Below are 24,642 nucleotides of genomic sequence, written 5' to 3' on the forward strand. Positions count from 1 at the left end.
CTCCATGTCAGCTAGCAGTCATTAGAGTATTAGTACTGTGTCTGCTTAATATCTTCTAACACTTTATTGTGATGGATCCACAACATGCAACATACTATGAGAACCATATCCTACTAATCCTAAACCCAATCTAAGTCTCTTAGAGTTAATAGACATAGTCACAAAGTTTCTTATAGTTAGTAGAATGTCTGCAGTGTCAAAATATCAAAATAAATTTAGTTTTTATTAAATGCCTATATATTCACACAATATCAATAAATTATTCAGAATTTATTCATTCTCCCCAATTACTTTTTTCTTTGCTTTCTAAATCAGCCTACGGTTTAAATACACTTAAAAAGTCTTCCAGTTCTATAAACATTCACACAATAATCATTAGTCAGGATTTGCACAGCATTTAACCAAAGGATTTACGGAAATGCTAGGGAATCAGGTAGTGATTTCAGTTAGTGTGTAATAGTTTGGCAGGGGGACAAATACATGTAATCCACCAGCTCTGCATGCCAGGACACTCAAAACTAGGTCTTTCCTCGAGGCAGCAGGCCATGTGGGACCTGACAGCTTCAGTCACCGCTCCGGAAACCCTTTCGGCTAAACTAGCAGCATTTACCCCTTGTCCTGCCTGATTTTGTACAGCAATTGGTGCAGAACGTTCACTGTGAAAAATGTAAGTTTGTACATTTCCAGCCAGCAGTGAGTGAGCAAATCTTACAAAAGCATATTAAGTGGAAGAGCATGGCTCTGGAGTGACTTTACTGTGTGCAGTAGGTAGCACTTCAACATTTATACTGAACCAAAACTGGTTAGCACTACTGACAAGAAGATACAGCTTGTGAGAAAACAGTAATTGGATTCTAATGAAATGGTTTGCAACTTGCTTTCAGAACAAACCAACCTAACTATTCATATAATCAGAGCGAGGGGACATTTGGAGAAGAAAAAAAAAAAACAAAACTCATGTTACCACTTGATTTATTATCAGAAAACACTTTTTTTTTTTCAGTACATCATGAGCAACAGATATCTCCCATATATTTAAATAGTAACAATTACTGATTTTGTAACATTTAAATGATTTCCAAAAATATATAAATGTGTGAGTTTTGGAAATATTTGGTCACTTTCTGACAAAGCACACAGTTAATGAAGCGTACATCAAATTGAACTGTTGGGATTTAACATGTCACATAAAATCTGACTTATTTGAAACTCCATGCTGCAGAGGGACCCAAATGCACAAAATTAGAGAATATCACATTTTAAACACCTTTAAGTGTTGCATTACATTAGATTACTGGTTTAAGCTTTAATAGTTGTTCTTAAAATACCAAAAATAACCATGTATTTCTTATTAGCAAATGGTCCATCATATGTGTACAGGTGCATCTCAGGTGTAAGCTTCCATGAAGACCATTTGTTAAAGCCTGGCTCTTTCAGGAGTGCATTCTGTCTTCCTGAAGCTGTCACAACGCTGGAGTAGTGTTAAAACCATCTGAGTGTCTAGACGGTGGGCTGAAATAACTCCTGGAGATCCCGAAGCGATCGTTCCAATGTGAGAGCCAGCTTCTCTGCGTTGGTTTCCTCACAGCAGTTGAAGGCAGTGATGGAGAAGTGGACGTGATCTGGCTGTGGATTGTAACAGACTGCATATCCATCTGGAACCAGCGGTCCAAAACACATCACACTGTCTGTGTTGGCAGGCACCTGTGAGGAAGATGCACAGAAGATACAATGGTAAAATACATTTACAACAGACCTGCAATGCACTCAAGATGGGGATGAAATACGAGGATGGATGTAACCATATCAAAAACGAAATACAGTAATTGAAGGTGATGGGATCCAAGATGGCGGCACTCTGTGGTGTGCAGCTACTTCAGGAAGGACAGAAATTTATATTGTAAAAAAAAAAAAAAAAAACACCAATCGCCAGCGCAGTTGAGGAAGAATTTAGTTTAAAGGCGCAATATGTAATTGTTCTGCTTTAAAAATAGCAGAAATCACTATATCTATGTTATATATATTTTTTAGTTGTGTACTTACATCATCCCGACAGTTTCCACGAACTTTCAAATCTGGAGAAAATTATAGTTTAATTAGAAGACACGGCACATTTCTTTATTTCCGTTTTGTCACCCGTCTATGGCGTCATATAAACTTTGACCCCTCTAGTTTATCTAACTTCCTGTGGAACCGCCAAATACAAAGGCGAACAGAAACAAAGAAGAGACGAAGAAGAAAAAGTAGTAGCTAGCCTTGATCGAGACTAAGATATTTATATTGTTTATATTCGTATTTATACCTCAATCAATAACTTAGTTATGGATCATGTTTATGCTTTGCCTGCACGTTCTGTGAAGCGCAAACGTATGGGTGAAATAAATGACCCGAGAAGGTTTTGGGACAAGATAGAAAAACAAGACACGGGTAAATATTGGAGTTGCATTTCCAAGATAGAGTTTCGTGACAAGCTGAAACTACAGAGAGATGCCGAACTCGCTTGCATTCTGATAAACAGGTATGCATCCATTCAGCTAACTTTATCTATCCGTATATTTTGTGAAACGATGATTTCTTGTGTAAAACGCAGACGCACTAGCTCTCATGTAAATCTACATTTGTTCTATATCTAGCTGAATAAAGTAGCTTCAAATGCAGTTCTCTAACTTGTTGGATATCATAGTTATAATGTAATTATAATTATTAACGAAAGGCAACAGTGTTTTAACATATATTACTACTAGCTAGATGGAATATTGATTTGATAGGGGTCTCATAATTCATATATCTCTCTGTTCAAAAAGACGTGATTGTCAAAATACTAGGTTAGAATGAGTGAGGAATGACAGGGAGCGACAGAGCGCATGTTCCAATGAACAACTCCTCCCATGAGCCTTACGCTCTTTCCCGACGTCATCAAAGTACGTCTTATGTTATTATTTTGATTGAGTGACCCCTGTTGCCAAAAATTCCATACTGTACGTTTAAATTGATAAAAAAAAAAAAATCATAGAAACATGAAAATAAAGTGGACATTATCAATATGACATCTAAATAGCTGTAGTCTTTTAAAAAATGTATTATACATTAAGGATTGTGTCAGTTTAATATATTTAAAGTTATTGCCGTGTCGGAGACATGGCTTTATAATGAGAAAGCGACACCGCTTTAAGATGTAATTCGATTAAAAGTATGTTAATGATTATAGATGATATTATGGAATGGGTAACCACAGAAATCAAGTCTGAAAGATAGAAAAATACAATTATTAGTTGTGTGTATAGATTACCGGGAACATGTACTGATAATTTATTTGGTATGCTAGACAAATGGAATGAGAACAAAGTACAAATTGTATGTGGAGATTTCAATATCGATTTGTTGAATCCAAATGGAAATGAGATGATAACAAATTTTATTCATACAATGTATAGTAAAAGTCTATTTCCTGTGATTACAAAACCTAGTAGAGTAACGGTAGATACTGCTACATTTACAGACAACACAAATTAAATATGAGGGGAAATAGTAGAAAGTTATTTATAAATAATATGACTGATCATCTTCCAGTTTTTGGGATCTTTTAAAGGTTATTTGAAAAATAGTTATGCAATGCCTATTTGACATAGAACACCAGAAGTTATTGCTGCTCTTGGTGAGGACTTAAAGAAACAAAACTGGAATTAGGTTTATGTAAATAAAGATCCTAATGGAGCGTATGGTGCTTTTTGACAATATTAACCTAACTAAATGATAAACATTGTTTAATGTTAGGAAAAATAAAAAAATTTGGATAAACCATGGATAACTGAGGGAATATAGAAGGCATGTAAAAACAAAATGGTAGAAATTGTAGAATTAAAAAGAATACTGGAAAAGTAGATTACCCAAATTATTTTAAGTATAAATACAATGAATGGCAGTGTCAATGAATTCAATGAGTATTATGTAAATATTCGGTATAAGTTAGCAAAGGAGATTGTGGAGCAGAGAATTGGGAATTAGGTAGATATTAGGCAATATTTCTAGTAATACTTGTTTTAGGCGAGTTGATGAAAAGGAAATAATTGACATTAATAACTGTAAGAATAAATATTCCATTGACTGTAATGATATTGACATGTCATTAATAAAAAACATTATAGAATATAGTAAAACCACTTAGACATTTGTAATCGGTCATTATTCCCAAGTAATATGAAAACAGCTAAAGTTATTCCTATTTTTAAAAGTGGAGATCGGCATATTTTTTCCAACTACAGACCAATTTCTCTTTTTTCCCCCAGTTCTCAAAGATTTTAGAGAAATTTATTTTATGCAGGCTTGATAATTTTATAGATAAACACAAACATCAATATGGCTTTAGAGCAAATAGGTCAACCTTAATGGCATTGATGGAACTGGTAGAAGACATTTCTACTTCAGTGGATAATAATGAATATACTGTGGGGCTGTTCCTAGACTTAAAATAAAGCTTTTGACACTATTGATTATGGCTTATTAATGATGAAACTAGAGAGATATGGTATAAGAGGAAAAGCCTTCCCTTGGATGAAAAGTTACCTCAGAGACAGATATATGTTTGCACAAATAAATGGTGTTAAATCAGATTTAAGTTACATGTGGTGTTCCACAAGGTTCGGTATTGGGCACTAAAATTGTATTTATTGTATATAAATTATATTTGTGAAGTACTGAAATGGCCAGCCTGCAGTCCAGATCTTTCCCCCATAGAAAAACATTTGGTGCATCATAAAGAGGAAGATGAGACAAATAAGTCCTAAGACAGTTGAGCAACTAGAAGCCTGTATTAGACAAGAATGGGACAACATTCCTATTCCTAAACTTGAGCAACCTGTCTCCTCAATCCCCAGACTTTCGCAGACTGTTATAAAAAGATGGGATGCTACACAGTGGTAAACATGGCCTTGTTCCAACTTTTTTTGTCTTGTGTTGATGCCAATAAATTTTAAATCAACTTATTTTTCCCTTAAAATGATACATTTTCTCAGTTTAAACATTTTATATGTCATCTATGTTGTATTCTGAATAAAATATTGAAATTAGAAAATTCCACATCGTTGCATTCCGTTTTTATTCACAATTTGTACAGTGTCCCAACTTTTTTTTGAATCAGGTTTGTATTTTATTATTATTTTTTTTACCTCTGATGCACTGCAATGCTTGAACCGTCTGAACTGTGTAAGTGCCTCCTCAAAACACAGCCTGTGCATGAGGTGTCTTATTCTTGCTTGGTGGTGCTTATCCAAACTATTACATCATTGAGTAGAAGATTCCACAAACTGTGGTTTTGGCAGACTGCTTCAGCTGTTTTTAGACTAACAAAAAAAGTTTTGAGTTCTGAAACTTGCAGGATGTTTTTTTTAACAGTACAATGACTTCTATTTCAAAATATCAAGGGACTTTTGGTTTCTCAGTTCATGGCCCCTTTAAGGCAGCTTTTGTTTGAATGTAACAAAGTTACCTGTCCTGTTCTGAGTTTCCAGTGAGTGGCAAGTCCATAGGCCGTGTCCATGAAGATTCGGGGCACGCTCAGTCCCTCCGCGATGGCTTGAAGTTTAAGACCCAGCAAGTGGCGATCTATACCCTGCCCCTTCAGCGACTGATCAAAAATGACACTCATTATGCAGTCAACATAAATATGGATGTGGGCATAGAGTCAGAAGCTTCCATGTTATTCACCTGCTCTGTGAGGATGCTGTACGCATCAACAGCCTCTCTCAGCAGCTGCACCTTAGCTTCTCTCTAAAACACATGCCAACACAAACACACATTTAATGATCAGCATTACTTATGAATGTGACATGTCACATGGTGTCCCTCTCCACCATGCTAATAGACCAATTTTGGTGTTTGGAGCCTATTTGGTGACAGAAAAGCCAGTTTTAATGTAGTAGTCTATGGAATAAAATGATAAAAAAAAAAAAAAAAAAGATAATTTTGACTTTTTCCCCCTTACTATTCCGGGATTATATCTCACAATTCTGATAAGAAAAAAATCAGCTTCTCAATCTCTCTTTATCCGTTGGTTCAGAATCATGAGTTTATATCCAAACTTTAGCCTTTTTAAATCAGAATTGACAAAATCACAATTGTTGAGTTAAATCTAGTCATAAAGACTAAACTAGGAAAAATAAAGGATTTGTGAAAAAAGGATTTTGTGAAATATATAAAAGAGTTCAATTTTATGTGAACTATTATAGGTTTAAAGAGTATTTCATGCTGTAAATGGAAATAAATCGTCCCCTATGAACTTCATATAGACCTATTGTTTAAATTAAATTTATGCTTTAAAGGTAGAGTAATAATCATTGCATGTTATCTCCATAATTTTTCTGTTTAAAAAAGAGACGCAAAAAGGTAAGGGGGAGAAAAGTGAAAACATTGTGCAGATCAGAGCATGCTTCTCACGGCATTTCTTTTAAAGATTTTTGCTTTACATGCTCATTTGTAGTTACTTCAAGGTATTGAAGTATTTTTTTTTTAACCTTATCCTTATATATTTAACATCTTGTTCCAACATTTTACAAAAATCAAGATTGAGTTTAAAAATCACATCTCATAAAAGATGAAGTGCCTTGAAGGCTATTTAAGACAATGTTGGCTTTTTAGATGATCTATATAAGAAAAGCATGATTTGCTTTCTGACTCCAAAGGCAGAACAATGCAACCAGTTCCCAGTGTTTTTCCACCACCACAATGTGTGCTGCTCCAAACTGATCCATTACTCACAGACATGGCATCATCGTCAAAGGCCTGTATGAAGCTCAGCATCTGATTGGTCGGAGAGCGGATGTAGTCAGTTCTCCCTCCCTGGAACATCCTCAGAGAGGCGATGTCGCAGGCTGCACATACTTCACTGTGGACTCTAGCAGAGAACATGAGCCAAACGCACACTTTATTCTTTCACTTTTATCATCTGTCGTTACTGGATGATGCAGAACTTCATCCAAAAGCCTCACCGGTAGTAGGCCAGCTGAATCGCCACCTGGATGAAGGAGTTTGGACTCAGCTTAAGTTGCTTGACAAACTCTTTTCCAAAGCGCTTGAAGTTAAAACAGTTGATGTCCAAATCGTTGATGAGACTAGGGGAAATTTAGTTTTAAAAATACAAATTAGCATTTTATTAGCAGCATTCAGTTCTTTATTTCCTCCACTTATTCATAAATGTAAAAGACAAAGTCATTCTCAAATTTTGCCTGGGTTAAAGTCGTACCAGACCTCAACAACTGCCAGACAGTCTAGAGGGTTTTCACACATTATAGCCTCAAAATACTGCTGATGCCAAGATTCTTTAAACTGCAAATATTTACACATACAGACTTATGTTTGACTGGCTTTGGCTTTTATTATTCAAACACAGCTGATGGATGTAGAATAATTCACCAGTAAATACTATAGTATTTTGAAATCATACCATACTGTATATATTATAGTATTTACAACACTGTTAATGAATGCTACAGTATAGTGTAGTATTAACTATAGAGAAATGATCTGTGTTGTACTTAAATTATGCTATTTAATATCGGTTTTCTCTCTTAACGTTAACTGCATTGGGATACCAGAAAAAGCAGCGGTCTTCTGATAAAGAGACTGGATCCAACATTTTTGCTTTTTCTGACATGTTGGAAGAATCGAACACAGTGCTGTGTGTTTTTCAAACATTAACTTAACGGGAGCACCATTATGTGTAGAAACATCCATCTAACGCAGATGTACATGGAGCAAAGAAATTATACTACAAGTGGTGAAGATGACGCAGGAGCTCAGTCTGTACGTAGAGATGGAGACAGTAAAGAAGACTGCATGGGGAGCAACGGCGCTGTTTTTGGTAAAACATGATTTTGACGACTTCATTAAGTTTTGTTTTGTAGAAAACTCTTTTTAAAAGATTTTTGTTTTGTATAAATTGTATCTTAATTTTGATCAATGTTTTATCAATCAGTTGCCCATATTTAATAAATAAGAAGCAAATATGTAGCCTAGCAGACAATGTATATAGGCGCCGGCACTCAGCGTGTGCCTCACAGATTTGAGAAATATAGGCTTTATATTACAGAAAGCTTAAAATGTCTTCTTTTAAATGAAAATATTCAAACCAAAATAAATGGGCCACTCTCTGATGATGTAATCCATATGAAATGTGCATTTCTCTCTGGCGTTCATGCATCGTCAACTTTATCTTTGCAGTAACACAGAAAAGACAAGTTTATTACTAAACAATTAAATGACTCCTTGCATATTTTCGGACCAGCAGGTCATTCTGGGTTGAGCGAGACCCCAATGAATGAGCGAGCGGAGCGGGATATTCAGAATTACGCTCTCCGCTCACGAGCTCGGATCGGAACAAACCCGAGCCTCGCTGTCCGCTGACCTTGCAGAAACATACAAATAGACATAGCCAGACTAGACTATTTTAGTACAAATTATGAGCTTACTGACGATTTTTTATAATTCTTGACAAAATCATAATATATTAAGGTGTTTTTTTTGCCTAGTTAGTTTTGCCAACGTTCCTATGGCCCAATGACGCTACGATGAGCATTTACTGCTTTTAAAAAATGCGGGTCAGGAAGAGGGTCGGGTACAATATTTTATTTTTATTTTTTTGAGGTCCGAGTTGCTGCTTCTGAACTGCATACACATAACTTACTGTATACGCACTGCAGACGTAGTACGTGTGACCCTTGGGCAATAAATATATTGGGCAAAACATTTAACACCTGAGGCACCGATACTGTGAGCTTTATGACCAATGCAAAAAAAAAAAAAAGAGGAAAACAAAATCCCTGAACACGGTTTTATTTTTATTTTTTTCCGTATGTCTTAACATTTTGTTTGACATCTTTACCTAGTGATTATTTTGTTCTAGAGACATTTGATAAAGCTCTCATTGGTTTTCTTTTGGAAATATGTTTAAAATGTATGCATTTATGACTGTAAAGCATGTCTGTGTGTGTCAAAATCGTGATTAAAATCGAAATCGCAAAATTGATCCAAAAATCGTGATGGTTTTTTTGTCCATATCGCACAGCCCTAGTTTCGACTGCTTCTATTGTAATCAATAGTAAGTCACTTTGGATTAAAAAAAAAGTTTGCTAAATTAATAAATAGGTTAAATAGGGACCTTTTAGCACTCTCCAGAACAGAGTGTTCCTGCAGCTCAAGTGTAGAGCATTGCGTTAGCAGCACAAGGTTGTGGGTTTGATTCCCAGGGAACACATGTTAGGTAAAAAAAAAAAAAAAAAAGTTAGCCTGTAAGTTGATTTGGATAAAAGTGTCTGCTAAATTCATGAATGTAAAAAATGTATTGAGATAATCCTATTATGTAAATGTAGACTGGCAGCTACTGATAATAAAAGTTCCTGTGAGCTCAAGACTGGTCTACTGCAATACTACATTTGGCCAATCTCCCAGCTAGCCCAGCTAAGCCCCTCCAGCTAAAGAAAAGAGTACACAACAGTTCACCAAAGAGCCCAAAACAGTAACAGTAACAGGCATTTGAACTCACATATCCAGGTTTTGCTTGGCCATCTCTAGATCCCATTTGATCTCAGAATTGATGTAGAAGTAGAGTTTCTTGGGCATGGGCAGAGGAATCAAAGGAGCTCGCATCCTGTCTGGTTTCTTACTAACAGAGAAAAACATTGTCCATTATTGTTACCACACTAAACTCTTTTAAGGCCAGCATCTCTCTGGCCGAGAGTCCTCCAAGTTACAGACGAGGACTCATCAAAAACATTGTAGGACTGACACCATTAAACAAAGCAATTTGGCTAGTGAGATGCTGCCTAAACAATGCAGAGATCAGAAATGCATGGAACAGCTTCCCTTAAGGCATGATTATTAGGTTATTACCAGTATTCTAGTACATGATCCAACAATGTGGCTATAGGTGGACCTTCAGCTGTCGCATGTTCATACAAGAGACCCCAAGACCCATCCTCTCCAACAACAAACTGAACACAGAGCAGAGGGGAGAAGAAAGAAAAGAACAAATAAACAGATACGGGGGGAAAAACAAATAGGTTAACAATGAAAATGAAGAAAAGCTGAAACTGACCAAGTATTTAAACGAAATTAATCATGGTTTACACAATTTTAAGAAGACTAAAAGAAGGCGTTTGACATGTATGAAGATGCGGTCCTCCACTGGGATTTAACTAACTATATGAATGACAGTTTTACACATGTTGAGTAATGATGATTATTATATTATCAAATTACTTTAACTGTGACATCAGGGTTTTCTTTAGAGATACATTTCCTGAAAAAGGGTCATTCATCACCCTTAATTATAAATGAGAGCTGGTCCTAGTTTAAGTGCCAGAGCAGTAAGACCGAGCCTTGGCCATGTAACTCACCTGAAGCGTCTTGTCAAACCAGCGATTGCCACTGTTTGAGAAAGTGCCACCCCCATGCAAAATCTGTGCTGCCATTCGACTAGAATACCTGCCAAACAACCAACATCCTTAGCACCACATCAAACCATCACCGGTACACATCAGATGAGAATAGCAACTGTCAGGATCATCCACAATCAATCAATGTGTGAACCATTCTTACTTCTCATCAGAAATCATCATAACCGGAGAGTCCAAGCACAACGTAAAGATCGATTTCTCTATCAGCCTCACAGACTCTTTATTGATTTTATCTACAAAAGGGGGTAAAAAAAAAAAAAAAAAGTTTAAATCAAGCATAAAACTCAAGAAATTTGAAATATGCAGCTAGATGGTAAAGAGTGGAATATAACCACAGCGGGTCACATGAGTGAAGCCAGAGGCTGGCCTCGTACAGAGCCCTGCTGTGCATCACTCTTCCCTGGTGTCGTGTGTAACAGTACTAGAGGTTCACCTCTGAGCAAGCGTGTGTAAGCCTGACCCCAGGTGTGACGATGCTCGCTGGTCAAGATCCCCATCGGCTGCTTATCGGTCTTCCAGGACTGAGAGCGGATCCGCAACAGCTGAGCAAGGATCTGACTCTCGGTCAGTGGTGTTCCATCACTGTTGTAAACATCCAGCTGGAAAAACTACACACAACCACGCATTAATCACTAAGATATACATGTTTGTGGGCTTTAAAGAAACTGTATGCTCACATATAACAAAACACAGGTTTATCCAGGCTCATGTGTGTTTCAGAAATTAGTGAGTGTGCTCTAGCCACAATACAAATACATTTTCACACATATTTCATATTTTTTGTCCCGTCCATTGCTCTTTCGAGTGTGAATCCTGCATTAATATGCGGATGTCATTCCCCAAACTTTGCAGTGTGAACGTATGCGAAAAAGATTTAATGTGAGCAAAAATGCATTCAAGATAGGTATGTCTGTGACATTGCTGAATGCTGCAGAAATCCATCTTTATATACACCGCTACGTGTACGTGTCAGTTAAGCTAACTGAGGCTTATGATAGCACTTTCCTATTTTTGCTCTTTTGTTGGTTTTCGATTGCTTCTGTTGTAATCAATAGTAAGTCATATTGGATTTAAAAATAATAATAAGTTGTCTGCTAAATGAATGAATGGAAATATAAAAATTAGTAAATAAGGCCTTTTGACACTCTCTAGAACGCAAACAAATAAGCACTGGATAGTTTCCCAGATCTGTTTAACCATGTGATTTTTTTGCTGGGTTGTAGAATCATGGCTATCTATTTTGCTAATATCATCTTACTATGTAATGTAGGTTACCTGGTAGTTCCTGACCACTGTAATGTGTGCTTGGCCATAGCGTGGACGTCCATAGTGAACCACATGGTCATGTTTGGGGCCTGGGATTCGACAGGAGGAGAACAACTGAGGAAACAGCTCCATACACAACGGGTGTCCGCGCATGTACTCCGGCGCCAGCCTCCCACTGGAGGAGCGAGAGAGGAATCAAGGAGAAAGATAAAAAGAGAGGGAGTCACATTGAGCTAAAGACAGCAACAGTATGACATATTTAGAAATAATATCATGATATTAAGTTCCAGTGTTTGGCACTGCTTGGAAAACCGGTCAAAGGTGCTCAGACATAAATGTGTAAATCTGCCACTGTGTTTAAATAATATTATGCAGACCTGTCCACCTGAGCTTTGAAGTCCAACACTCCTGCAATCAGCTTTGATGCAAACCTGCACAAGAAACAATGTAGACATACAGACATTACGCAGATTAAATACGCAGATAGAAGAGCATATCAGATAAAACAGCTTGTTCCATGCTTTGATTTTACTGTGCAATCAGTTATCTGAACCGTCCGAAGGGAAAGGACAGTATATCAGTAGTTCTATAAGGGTGTTTGTGTGTGTTGATCTTGGCTGTCACATACACTAGTTGACCTTTCCAGTCAGTGAAGTCTCGTTTGGGCAGAGAGATGGCAGGGTTCGAATGCACTGCCAAGGGCTGTCTGCACTCCAGGTACGCCCACTGCACCCACCAGTCTGAAATCTGGGAAAAGTCATGACACACACTCACCAAATGCTCCAGACCAAACTAAACACACCAGCCTGCTAGTGCGCCTAAAACACAGATTATGGTTCATCCTCATCTCCTTTTCTTAGTAAGACCCAAGAAAAGGATACAGTTTTTTATTATATGCTCATAAGTTAGCTTATGTCAATAATGTTCTTTTACACACACAAAGAAAAAAAATCAGAAAAGTGATTGTGTTCAACCCTCATTCTGACAACCAATGTTTGTGAACGCTCCATGACACAGTGACTCATTTACAACACAAAATGCTCCGATCAATCCTCTGACATGATCCGGGATGCCATTAAACAAACCATCCACTTGTTCCTTCTTCTGGGACCCTTCTGATATCTGTACAAAGACGCGACCGAGCGGTTTAAACCAAACGCCTCAAAGCAAACGTTCTTTCACTCCATTCGTCCTGACAACAGACTCAAGTGAGAGGACTGTGTCTGAGCAAACGCACATCTGTATACTCTATCCAGTCAAGACAAGTGATTAAGTCATTTCTATTTGCTTTTGACACAAAAAAACACTTGCATTCAGAACAATCAGACTCAGAGACGATCCTCACTATTGACAAAATACACAAGCTGTGCTCTCAAACATGATTTACCTTTACCTTTGTTTTTTAATTTGGCCAGCGGTTATGAAAACAAATGATCGTTTATTTTTAATGCGGTACACTGTCACCCTTTCTACATAAAAATCTGCCAAATTATGTAACGTGAATGTCGTACAGTCTTGCTTGAGACTAAAACAACGAGCTGAAAGTGTACCGAGCCGCAGAAGAGACACTGTCTCTCAAGCATTTTCCACAAGCGCAATTCGAGATGGAGTGAAACACATTCAGCTGCTTGTAACTTTAACTTTTATTATAACTTTTCATTATTACTATTATTCATTTTTAATTATGTTTAAATATAGCCTATATAATTTAATATAAATAACTAAATATATTTGATATAATTGCGACGCATCAGGATATCAAGTTGAATTGAATCACTGGTATGGTAATTGAAATTGAATTGTGAAACCAGTGATGGACGATTCACTCTCTAAATGCTTGCTTTATTTATAATTAGGAGCATGCGCGTAATTTGCAGGGGGGTTAGGGGGGTCATGACCCCCCCAAAAATCAGATCCAACTAATATAACCCCCTCAATATCATCAAACCATTCAGATTAAAATATGAAATATTCAGAATAAATACTTTTGTTCGTTTTCTTTATTAATTTCATTTGCCAGCAAGAAAGATAGTATCATATTTTAAATAATCTGTAATGTACCCCCCGCCCCCCGCACCGACTACTTGGTATTACCCAACCGGCTTTCTCTACCACGTTTGTTCACTATTTTGCGCAGTCCCTGGGATGAATGGGTGGAAAAAGCTGACGGAAAGATGAAAAGGGCACTGAAAGGCAGCCAGACAACAATTTTTCATTGTTTGTCGACACCAGCCAAAAAAAAAAAGAAAAGAAAATCCTGACCAAACGGAGGTACCCCGCTAAATTGGCTGTTAAGTTAGCTGAGCGTTTCTCAAAGTGTGGGGAATAGAGACATGACAAACATGTTTTGTGCCCACTTTTTTCTAATTACTTTATTTATTGACCATACACTCAAAACAAAACAAAGACACATTTAAATTTAAACTTACATGTGAAAAGGTTAAGTAAGGCTTACAAGTTTTTCAAGGCGACCGTTATTGATCGTAGTATGGCTTTATGGTTCCCATGGAGACGAATCATTCATTGCTTGTCAGCGCTGATGACTGATGATCTGCTTTTATTTCCTTTTTTATTCTAATTTCACAAATTTGTTAGCTATAGCAGGATATATCTGATATTCCGATTGTCAAATATGTGCAAGTGGATGTGTTTTGTTGTTCAAACACCTTTATAATGATCGCATTAATTGAGTTGTATGCGCAACGTATTTTAGGTATCTATCTCATTAAAATACCTAAAAAATTACGTAACGTTAAATTATTATTAGGAATTTACCACCTCCGGTTCAATTTGAGATGATTATAATATATTATATATATATAATTGTTTTTTTTTTTGCATGGAGTTTGCAAAGTGACAAAATCAATCAAAGCACAACTAAGGTTAACGTCAGTCCACACTTGTATTTTCTCAGTTTATGAATTTGATGTTATCAGAGGCTAAATGCAAACACAATTATTATTATTTTTTTAATCTACTTTTGAGTTTTATTTCGTGCAAAGTGATAATATATTTGCACTTTCATTTTCTCTATTTGAAAGTTTTTAATGCTGTTATTTTTGTTTTTGTTATTATGCTGTTTTGTTGACTGGAGTTGGCTGGCTAGATGTTGGTTTGCCAGTGTCCTGTGAGGTAAAGCCAGAGGGTGCCAGGGACTGTGTAGAACCAATGTCACTGTATTGTAACTTAAGTTGATGTTTGCTCCAATAGAGTCACCCGTTTTCTTTTTTTTTTTCTTTTTTTTGGGGGGGGGGGGTGCATAATTAAATTATGCAAATTAGCATGTTACCTTTTACACAAGAAAATTATTCAATAAATTAATTAATTAATAAATATGCCGCAAGTTTAACCCCCCCAATGATAGACCCAAAGTTACGCCCTTGATTAGGAGGTTTTAAGATATGAAACTTGCAGACTGTTTGAATGGTACAAGCACCTCTTACATGCCAAAAGATCAAGGTAAATTTGATTTCTCATGTCATGGCCCCTTTAAGAACTGAAAGGCAGCTAGGCCTATTATGATACTTTTCTAATTAAAAAACAAAACAAAAAAGTAGCCCAGTACTGAAGACTTAACACATAAATCCTGATATTGACATAGTTCGCGCAGTTCTCACCCAGTTGTGTGAGTGCTTGGCTCTCTTGATCAGCTCTCGTTGCAGTTTCTCGCCCAGACCTCCAGGGCAGCCGAACTTCTGCACGATCCTGCGGGTGTGCTCGATCTCGTCGGGCGGCAGGAGCGGCTCCAGGGCCGTGAGGTAGCGCTGCAGCGTCTGGAGCAGCGGAGGCACCGGCTGCGGCGGCACCGGCGAGGAGTGGGCCTGTCTCCGCGCGGCCTGGACGGACAAACCGGGATAAACGAACCACTCAGGCAGCTTACACTTCAAATACACTGCAAAGTCACTTCCCTCATTCCCTTAAGCAAGACCCCTCAACTCAAAGACGGAAGTTTGCATCTCTTATGTTAATATATGCATGTTTATATTTTACAAGTGTTTCTAATAATCAGTCCTTTTAAATCTGAATGTGCTTAACACTTATAAAAACACGCGTACAATATGTGCGTCATACTACACAGGACTTACCCCGAGCATGAATAAAGAGCATATTCTTGGAGGTATTCTCTCTAAAATCATTGTTTTCACGCTGTCTGTTGTTCACATCGAAGTAGCAAACTAACGTTAGTTCTTAATCTTGCGTAAACATGAACGCCACGGAGACTCTGAATCTTCATCAATGATATTACGGCAAGATAACGCGTTATTCTAAGACACTAAACAAGACAGCAGGAAACTCCTTCGACAGCTGAAGTGTCGAGTTTGTTAGAAGTCGTCAAAGTTCGGCTCGAGTTCGTGAGCGTCCGCACGCGCTTCGGGTGTGGAGGCTGAACCACGTGCGCACTGTTTAGTGTGGACTGCCGAGTTATTTCGAGTATGTGCGCATTAACAATCAGACGAGGACAAGGAAATAATTCATCCAGAGCCTGAAGAGAAGTGTCTCCGAGGTTAACATAAAATTTCATGCAAGCAGTTAATTCTTTTTTTTTTTTTTTTTTGAGATAGTTGATCATTAATCATTAATCATAATCGATCAAACTTGCAGGGCTATTTAGTTCTGCAGAGTATTCTATACACATTTTTTTTAATATTGTAGGGGAGAGCAGGGGCGAAAGTACCATTTTTCAGAAAAACATCATTTTAAAAGATAATGTTGTAGACAGAGATATATTTCTGCTGTGGCCAGTAACTCAGAAGTGTGGTCTATCAATACCAGGTGGTATTTTGTAGAAATGTAGAAAGACTTCAGTATAATTTCACTTTAAACATATGTTGCACACTGTTACTTTCGACCCCATCGGTTGGGACAAATGTAACACAACATTATAAGCTAGATTTTTTTCTGTTACTCTTATTTTTCTTAAGTATACCTGATTGTGACCTTGTTAATATGTAACTGCAAACATATTTTATCCTTTATCTATGCAAAAAAAAATATTAAATTACATTTTCATATTTTCATTTAAAATTTAAGTTTCATCAGATGTCTCAAAACCTGACTGTATTTTTTTTTATTGTCAATTTCAATGTATTTTTATAAAACATTTTTTTTTTCAACAGAATGTACAGTATAAAAATTGAATTACATTAGCATAATAAAAAAAACCTCTAAACATAATGTAACAGTAGGCCTATTTATGTATCCATTCAGTTGTTTTTTATGCATGAATTGAAAATGTGCATTAAAACATCTGGAAACACTGCAAATTCACAGGTGGAGGTGTTAAGGCTAAGATATGGCTAAAAACTAAATATAAATGTGACGTAGCAGCTGCCCAGAGAGAGATGTTCCTCTATGTCCAGAAACACCCTCTCAAAAACATCTGGATAAAACCAGACCTCTGTCTGTCTGTCTGACCCTCACTCAGACATATTATTTTGGTATAATATGACATAAACATTTTAATAAATAATGCAAGACACAGAAATTTACAATAGAGCATGCACTGGAACAAAATAAATACTTCTTGTCACTGTAGCGGGACAAAAATAACAACTGTTACTTTCGTCCCGACAGGAACTCCTGACATTTAAACTCGATTTAATTTTATACTGAAAAAATCTGAAAATGCAAACTTTAGGATGTGTTAAAGCACTAAATAACCTGTAGATTGATCATTACTGTGACACATGAAACAAGAAAAACAACACGACTAATTTGAAAAGATTACCGCTTCAATAATTTACTTTTTGTACTCGAAAACAGTTTTACGGTCCTAACTTCGGGAAATGATGAGGAAATCACGTGATATTTCTCAGCTCCGTCAAGGATTGCATGCTGAATATCTGTCATAGCTGGGAATGCAAATGCAGAAAGAGGCTCGGAGAAAATCGCTTTGTTACTTTCGTCCCACGTTACTTTTGACCCCGCTCTCCCCTATATTAAAATAAAATGAAAGGTCATAAGGGATCTTGCTTTCCTGACAATTTAAAATGAATGAATGATTTGAAATGTCCTAAAAATGTGACCCTGGACCACAAAACCAGTCATAAGGGACTTTTTTTTTTTTTTCAGATTTATACATAATCTGAATAATGCTGCATACAAGTTTTCCCATTGATGTATGATTTGTTAAGATTTGTTAAGATATTGTTAAGACAATATTTTAAATTATGGAATCTGGGGGTACAAAACAAAAAAACAAAAAAAAAAAAACCCAGAGGTCACACCTCTACTCTTTTTCGAAAGACATCCTGGGATTTTTAATGACCAGAGTCAGGACCTCGGTTTAACGTCTCATCCGAAGGACGGTGCTTGTTGACAGTATAGTGTCCCCATCACTACACTGGGGCGCTAGGACCCACACAGACACAGGGTGAGCGCCCCCTGCTGGCTTCACTAGCACCTCTTCCAGCAGCAACCTAGTGTTCCCAGAGGTCTCCCATCCAGGTACTGACCAGCTCAGACCTGCTTAGCTTCAGTAGGACACCAGTCCAGGGTGATATGGCTGCTGGCAATATATTCAGTAAATTTACAAAACATCTTCATGGAATATGTTTTTAACTTAATAATTTTGACCCTGTACTGAATTGTATTGCTACAAATATACCTGTGCTTTTTCAATGCTTTCATTCTCCAGGAACACATATGTTCCCAAAGCCCTGTGTTTCCCATGATATATATATATATTTTTTTGTATATTATATTTATTGTATCATTTTCAGAATTTCAAACAAATAGACAATACAACCACAGGACAGAACCAAACACAACTACACACACACACACACACACACACACACAAAACTCCTTCAGTTAGATTCAAGTTTGCAGATAACCACATTACCATGCACAGGCAAGGAAGGTCAGAACAGATTTTTTGGCTAGTGTGACATTAGCCCAGGTGAGATTGTATAACTGAACCACATGAGATATACATGGTATCTTTACATTGAAGACAGAAAACAACGGAAATGACAATAAAATTTGAATAAAAATATATGAATAATAAAAATAAAATAATAAAAATACATTTTAAATAGCCTCATCATTATTGATTTTTAACAAGTGGTTGAAAAGAGGCCTCCAGGAGGCCAAGAACGGCAGTCGCAGGATCTAAAGGAAGTTCACAGGTATAAGCTTCAGAAAGAAGCTGAAAAATTCACCCAGTTTTGGGCATGCCCAGAAAAGATGACCAAGAGAGCCCTCCGCAGATTCACATTTGTTGCAGAGAGGGGAGATAGTAGGATAGAAAGAATTAAGTTTAACCCTTGAGTAATGTAATCTGTGTAACACCTTGAATAAGTTGGTGCCTGGCATTAATAGAACAGATGTATATATTTTTAAGACATTTTTCCCAGTCCTCCTCAGAGAGCTGAACATCTGGATCCTCTTCCCAAGCATTTTTCAGATGAATAGTGGAAAAACTTAACTGACTTGTGAAGAAGTCAACAAATTTTGTAACTAATTTTGGAGTGTTGGGAACGCCAGTAAGCATTTTATATAATTCATTATCGGCTGATAATATTTCAAAATTTGGCACAGTGGAACGAACGTAATTTCTAATTTGTAGGTATCTAAAGAAGTGTGAAGCAGGAAGATCATATTTCTCTGCTAGTTGAGTGAATGTGGCAAAATTATTGTCAATATATAAATCTCTCAAGGTAAGGATTCCTTTTCTTGCCCAACCTGAGAACACTGGGTCTAGTAGTGAAGGTTTAAAGGCATGGTTACGACAGACAGGAGCAAGAAAAGAGGTATTTGGCAATTTAAATGCTTTACTAATCTGAAGCCATATCCTAAGAGAGTTATTAATCATAAAATGGGATCCTACTGCAGCTTTAAAAGACGCTGAGTTAGCAAAAAGTAATGAGGAGAGTGACGAATTTGAGGCACCATGCTCTATAATAAGCCATGAAGGGATGTCAACTGAGAGACTGTCGGGGCGCAGGTCCTGACAATAAGTTAAGGCTCTACAATTAGCAGCCCAGTAGTAATGTTGAAAATTTGGCAAACCCAACCCCCCCAGCGACCTAGGCTTACACACATGTAATTTAGATATTCTATGTGCTTTGAAGCCCCAGACAAAAGGCAACACAATAGAATCTAAGGTTTTGAAGAACTTTTTGGGTAAATAAATCGGCAAATTCTGGAAAAGATACAAGAATTTGGGTAACTCTGTGTAATTGGAATTGTGATGACTTGTTAAAATTAGTAAGAACTGAAGCTGAAGGATGGAGATATAACAACTTCACCCAGGAGGCAAAAGCATCACCCATATCAAATTCTTTAATAACAGCTAAGATATAATCCCACTCAATTTGGTCAAACGCCTTTTCTGCATCTTAGGCAAGAATTGCAACACCAGCCTTAGATTCAAATCTAGTGTAAAATATATTCATTAAATACCTGACATTAAAAAAAGAAAAACGGCCAGGAATAAAACCAGTTTGGTCAGGGTGGATTATTTTACCTATGCAGTTATTTAATCTATTAGCCAGAATTTTAGTAAAAATGTTAAGGTCAGAGTTCAAAAGGGATATGGGTTGATAAGATGATGAGTCAGTTTCTTCTTTGTTTTTTTTAAGAATCAGCTAAATATTTGCGTCATACAAGGACTGGGGAAGTTTATGTCTGTCAAAAGAATGATTAAGCATCCTCAACAGCAAAGGAGAGAGCACCTGTGCAAATCTTTTGTAGAATTCAATCCCGAAACCATCTGGGCCAGGCGCCTTGCCACTGGGGAAAGATTTAATCGCAGCTAATATTTCCTCTACCGTTATGTCCGCATTCAAAGCTGCCTGCTCTGTGCAACCTAACTTTGGAAGATGTAATGAATGAAGAAAATCTGCTAAAGCGGAGGGGTCAGAAGAAACCTTTGATTTGAATAAATTTTCATAAAATTCTTTAAATGTATCATTGATTTCACCGGGAGTTGTTAGAACGACACCATTTTTGTTCTTGATTTTATGAATTGCCCTAGAGGCTTGTACCCCCCTCAGCTGACGAGAAAGCAATTTGTCTGGTTTATCCCCAAGTTCAAACTGTTTTAGCTTCACTTTTAACAACATATTATTAACTTGGTTTGAAAGAATCAAATTATATTCTAATTTAAGTGCTGTAATTTCGTTAAGCACTTCTGGGTCAGCCTAATCTCTGTAAGTGTCCTCCAGCCGAGTAAGACGGTTATCAATTTCTGAAAGGCGTTTTACCCTTTGCTTTTTTAGACTGGACTCGTATGAAATAACATGTCCTCTCAGGACAGCCTTTAGGCTTTTCCAAAGTGTCGAGTCAGAAACCTCGCCTGTGTCATTAAATTTGAGAAACTCCGCTAACAACTCTGTTAATTGTTCACAAAATTTGACATCCGAGAGCAGAGTAGGATTAAAACGCCAGTTATAGGTGGGCTTAATTTCTATGAAATCTTGGGAGATTGTCACTGCTGAATGGTCAGAGATGATTCTATTGTGATGCTTCATTGATTTTACACAGGGAATAATTTTAGAATCAAATAAAAAGAACTATCAACGAGATCAAAAGAGGTAATCAGATCGTTAAGAACAGAGGTAGCGTTGGCCAGGGGTATTCCAGAGCGAGAAGGAAATCCATCAACAGTGGGATCCAACACCAAGTTAAAATCACCACCTATTATCAGGTGCGTGTTCAGAGTGCTTGGTAAAAGATTAAAGACTGCGAAAAAAAGCAGGGTCATCAAAATTAGGTCCGTACACATTATACAGAGTGATATGAATTGAGGAAAGTAGGCCAGTTACAATTAAAGGGCGGCCGTTAGGATCACTGATAGTGGATAAATGCTTAAAAGGGGCTGACTTACGTAACAGAATAGCTACTCCTCTGGCCCTGGAAGAGAAGGTAGATTGAAATACCTGGGAGATCCAATTGCATCTCAGTCGCCTTTGTTCAGAATTCCTAATATGCGTCTCTTGTTTCCCATAATATTTATGGGGAATAACGAACAAACAATAAAGGGTCCTGGGTCCCCACATTTAGGGTTAGGGATGGTCTAACGTTGGAAAACAGGGCTAAAGAAACAGTTCACTCACATAAATAAATACATATTGAAGTTAGTTTAATTACCCTCAAGCCATGAAGAAACAGGTGACTTTCCTCAGCAGAACACTTAAGATGATTTAATTACTTGGTGATTCATAACATAGAATCAATGGACACTGTCACACTGAGAGTCAAAAAACAATATATATATAGTGTGTCCTCTGTAATTTTACAACTCTGACCTTTCTTTTATTTAAATGTCTCATCATCTATCCTGTTCATCTCTTGAAAGATAACCTTCTTAAATCCACCTACACTTTGGGAGAATGTATATGCTGAAGTCATTGAGATGAAAAACCACCCAACAATGCAGGGAATGAGGAGAGGGTGGCATCTTCTGTTTCAAGGTTTTCTATTACATCACACCGAATTTTCTGCACACTTCACCATCAAGGCTCAAATGAGCATTGTGAATGTACAGTAAGAGCCTCACACTACATTGTTTGTTTGAATTGTATTTCAGGGCAGTTTGTGAAGACAGATAACCTGGACAGAAGTCAGTTCCAGATCAGCCTCCACACCAGACGTCTCACTCTCAAGGATTGTCTACTAGATATTATTTGTACTCTTCAGACTTAGGTGCATGCAGATATTATTATTCAGGGACATGAACACTTGAACATTGCAAAAATAGAGAATACTTTTTAAAGAATTTTATGTTAATTGCATAAACATTTGTTCAGAACATTGTTGCTGTTGTGACTATATATCAGGGAGGAGTTTACTATACTTTTGTTAAAACATTTTGCTAGTCAATATTTACTTACTATAAACAAAGACACATATGAAGACCATAATGTTTATTGTGACATATTGTAATGTTTATCTTTTTTTAAAGCCCCATATTTTATGTAGGCTACAAACAAAACAAAAGAGTCAGCCTGTGTGTCAAGCAACAATACAGTTTTCTGATGTTGCTTTTTTCCAGTAGCCTACAGAAGCCAGGTAGGGATTAGTTCTCTGCCGTTTTAGATTTTTTTGATTCAAACATATATGGACACACGCACACACACACACACACACACACACACACACACACACACACTACGTTAAGGTGTGCATTCTATGAAACTATCCTGCATCATTAGAGCGCCCCCTCGGGCTGAATTATGCAAGGACACTACACCTCTGCCACGATGTGTTCAGTCATCTGTAACCTATATAGGTTAGTCATGTAGACTACGATGCGACCCAGAATCTGTCCCACCTAAATTCAGGATACTGGTTACTGGGTAGACTTTTAATTTCCAATAGTTTTTTTTAGGGTTTTACAATATAGCCCCAATCTTATCTATCTAGCCTACAGAAATATAAAGGTATCAATATCTTACTGCATTCTATTTCATCACAGAGAGATTGGTCATGGCTTCAGCTGAAAGTATAAGAATAGCTGGTAGGAGTGGTCTGAAGAAAACTGGTTCATTTATTTAAAGGCGACTGTAAGTTAACTTTAGTCTTTACATTAGCTGCATTCCATTCAGTGCAGTGATGCGCCTTGAACGCACACGCAGCGTTGATATATGTGAGTGTTTCAGCGGTGCTCTCTGAGTTTCCAGTGAGACACACTGAGCTGAGGGTCCAGCTGCCTGCTTCTCTCTCTCTCTCTCTCGCAGAAGTGTTGAGCTCGGATCGTGGATGAGCTTCAGCAGCACAGAGCGCGAGCTGCGGACCGCAGACCCCGGGACTCCCGCGGAGAAGGTAAAACCCAATCACATTAGTCAAAGCAGGGAAGCGACTGCCTCTCAAGGGAGTCAAGACATTGATCTTTATGCTCTCATTGCACCAGGATTATTATTTTCTTTTAACTAAGAAGAGGCAGAAACATATACTATCAGACTATCTTAATTTCAATACCTACCGCATATTTGAAAGCAATTGCTAATCTGATGATATATGTAATGATTATGAACTCTTTTCCCACTATGGTGAATATACTTTTAAGTTTAATATATATATAAATCAATTAAAAGTCAGTGAGTGAAAACAGAATTGCCGATCTGTAGGCCTGAAATTTTAACTAGTCAAACTAATCAGGCATATACCGTGAATTATTATTAGTAAGCTATAGGCCTAGTAATAAAGCAGGGATTATTAATGCTTAATAAACTTCCTAGGCCCTATTTACACTTTAGCAAAGTCAGATTGAGCAGAGGACTGTCCTGGTTCCTATGTGTGGAAAGACATTAGTCTCCTGACAGTTCTCTCACAATTGGTTCCTGCTTTAAGTCTGGGAATGATTGAAACGGGCTATGTAACACATGTAATTATCAAGACATTACTTCTCTTTAAAAGTATTGGTTTAATAATTCTAATATTTGTTGATCTTTCTCCCTCTCTTTCTAATATGTAGCTGCTGCGTCTGAAACGCTCGCTCACATTTATGCGAAGTAAAAGTGTGGAGAACTTCTTCCAGCGTTCTCAGAGCGATGCTTACCTACCAAAAGAGCTCTTCTCTGGTGCCATGCCTTCTTCCCCGCACCTGTTTACTGGGCCTGCACCTGGTAACAGCAGTGCTGTTTCGCCCTCCCCCAGCATCAGCCCGAGACCTGCTCCATTCGGTGTGCAGCCGCGACCAGCACAAACACACTCCTTCCTCGAGCATGTGTTCCGGCGACCCACCAGCTGCAGTCTGTGCAAGCTCATTATTGCAGGTAAGCAGGGAAGGAAAAGTTTTTCTATTTTTGCACTCGTGTCCTCTTTTTAGCAACTCTTGCCAGACTTAGCATTTCCTCCCACCTTTCTTTGTCTTCTCTGTATGATTCTCATTTATATTTGCCTGCATTCATAAGAAGTAACAGGAGAAGTGCCACAATTAAAAGTTCCAGAATTGCTCATAAAATGTATGAGATACAGTATA

At 37.4% G+C, this 24,642-nt stretch overlaps 2 protein-coding genes across 3 annotated transcripts in view; one reads left to right on the forward strand and one right to left on the reverse strand.

Moving 5' to 3' along the window:
- Window positions 1–955: 955 nt before the first annotated feature.
- Window positions 956–16,117, reverse strand: LOC113061083 (carnitine O-acetyltransferase-like). The gene is made up of 15 exons (XM_026230240.1): window positions 15,800–16,117; window positions 15,332–15,550; window positions 12,343–12,461; window positions 12,092–12,145; window positions 11,724–11,889; window positions 10,882–11,056; window positions 10,591–10,681; window positions 10,389–10,476; window positions 9,883–9,983; window positions 9,536–9,655; window positions 6,984–7,106; window positions 6,754–6,889; window positions 5,704–5,766; window positions 5,486–5,623; window positions 956–1,704 (listed from the first exon to the last, which is right to left on the reverse strand). The coding sequence occupies exons 1-15, from the start codon at window positions 15,848–15,850 to the stop codon at window positions 1,501–1,503; spliced, it is 1,848 nt and encodes a 615-aa protein (XP_026086025.1). The 5' UTR covers window positions 15,851–16,117; the 3' UTR covers window positions 956–1,500.
- A 7,147-nt stretch (window positions 16,118–23,264) lies between these two features.
- Window positions 23,265–24,642, forward strand: part of LOC113061099 (SH3 and cysteine-rich domain-containing protein 2) — a 74,614-nt gene continuing 73,236 nt past the window's right edge. For both annotated transcript variants that reach the window (XM_026230241.1, XM_026230242.1), the window contains exons 1-2: window positions 23,265–23,483; window positions 24,136–24,436. In XM_026230241.1, coding sequence (XP_026086026.1) covers window positions 23,421–23,483; window positions 24,136–24,436 — 364 coding nt within the window. In that variant the 5' untranslated portion in view covers window positions 23,265–23,420. The remainder of the gene's footprint in view (window positions 23,484–24,135; window positions 24,437–24,642) is intronic.

The sequence above is a fragment of the Carassius auratus genome, chromosome 4 (assembly GCF_003368295.1).
Source record: "Carassius auratus strain Wakin chromosome 4, ASM336829v1, whole genome shotgun sequence".
NCBI lineage: Eukaryota > Metazoa > Chordata > Actinopteri > Cypriniformes > Cyprinidae > Carassius > Carassius auratus.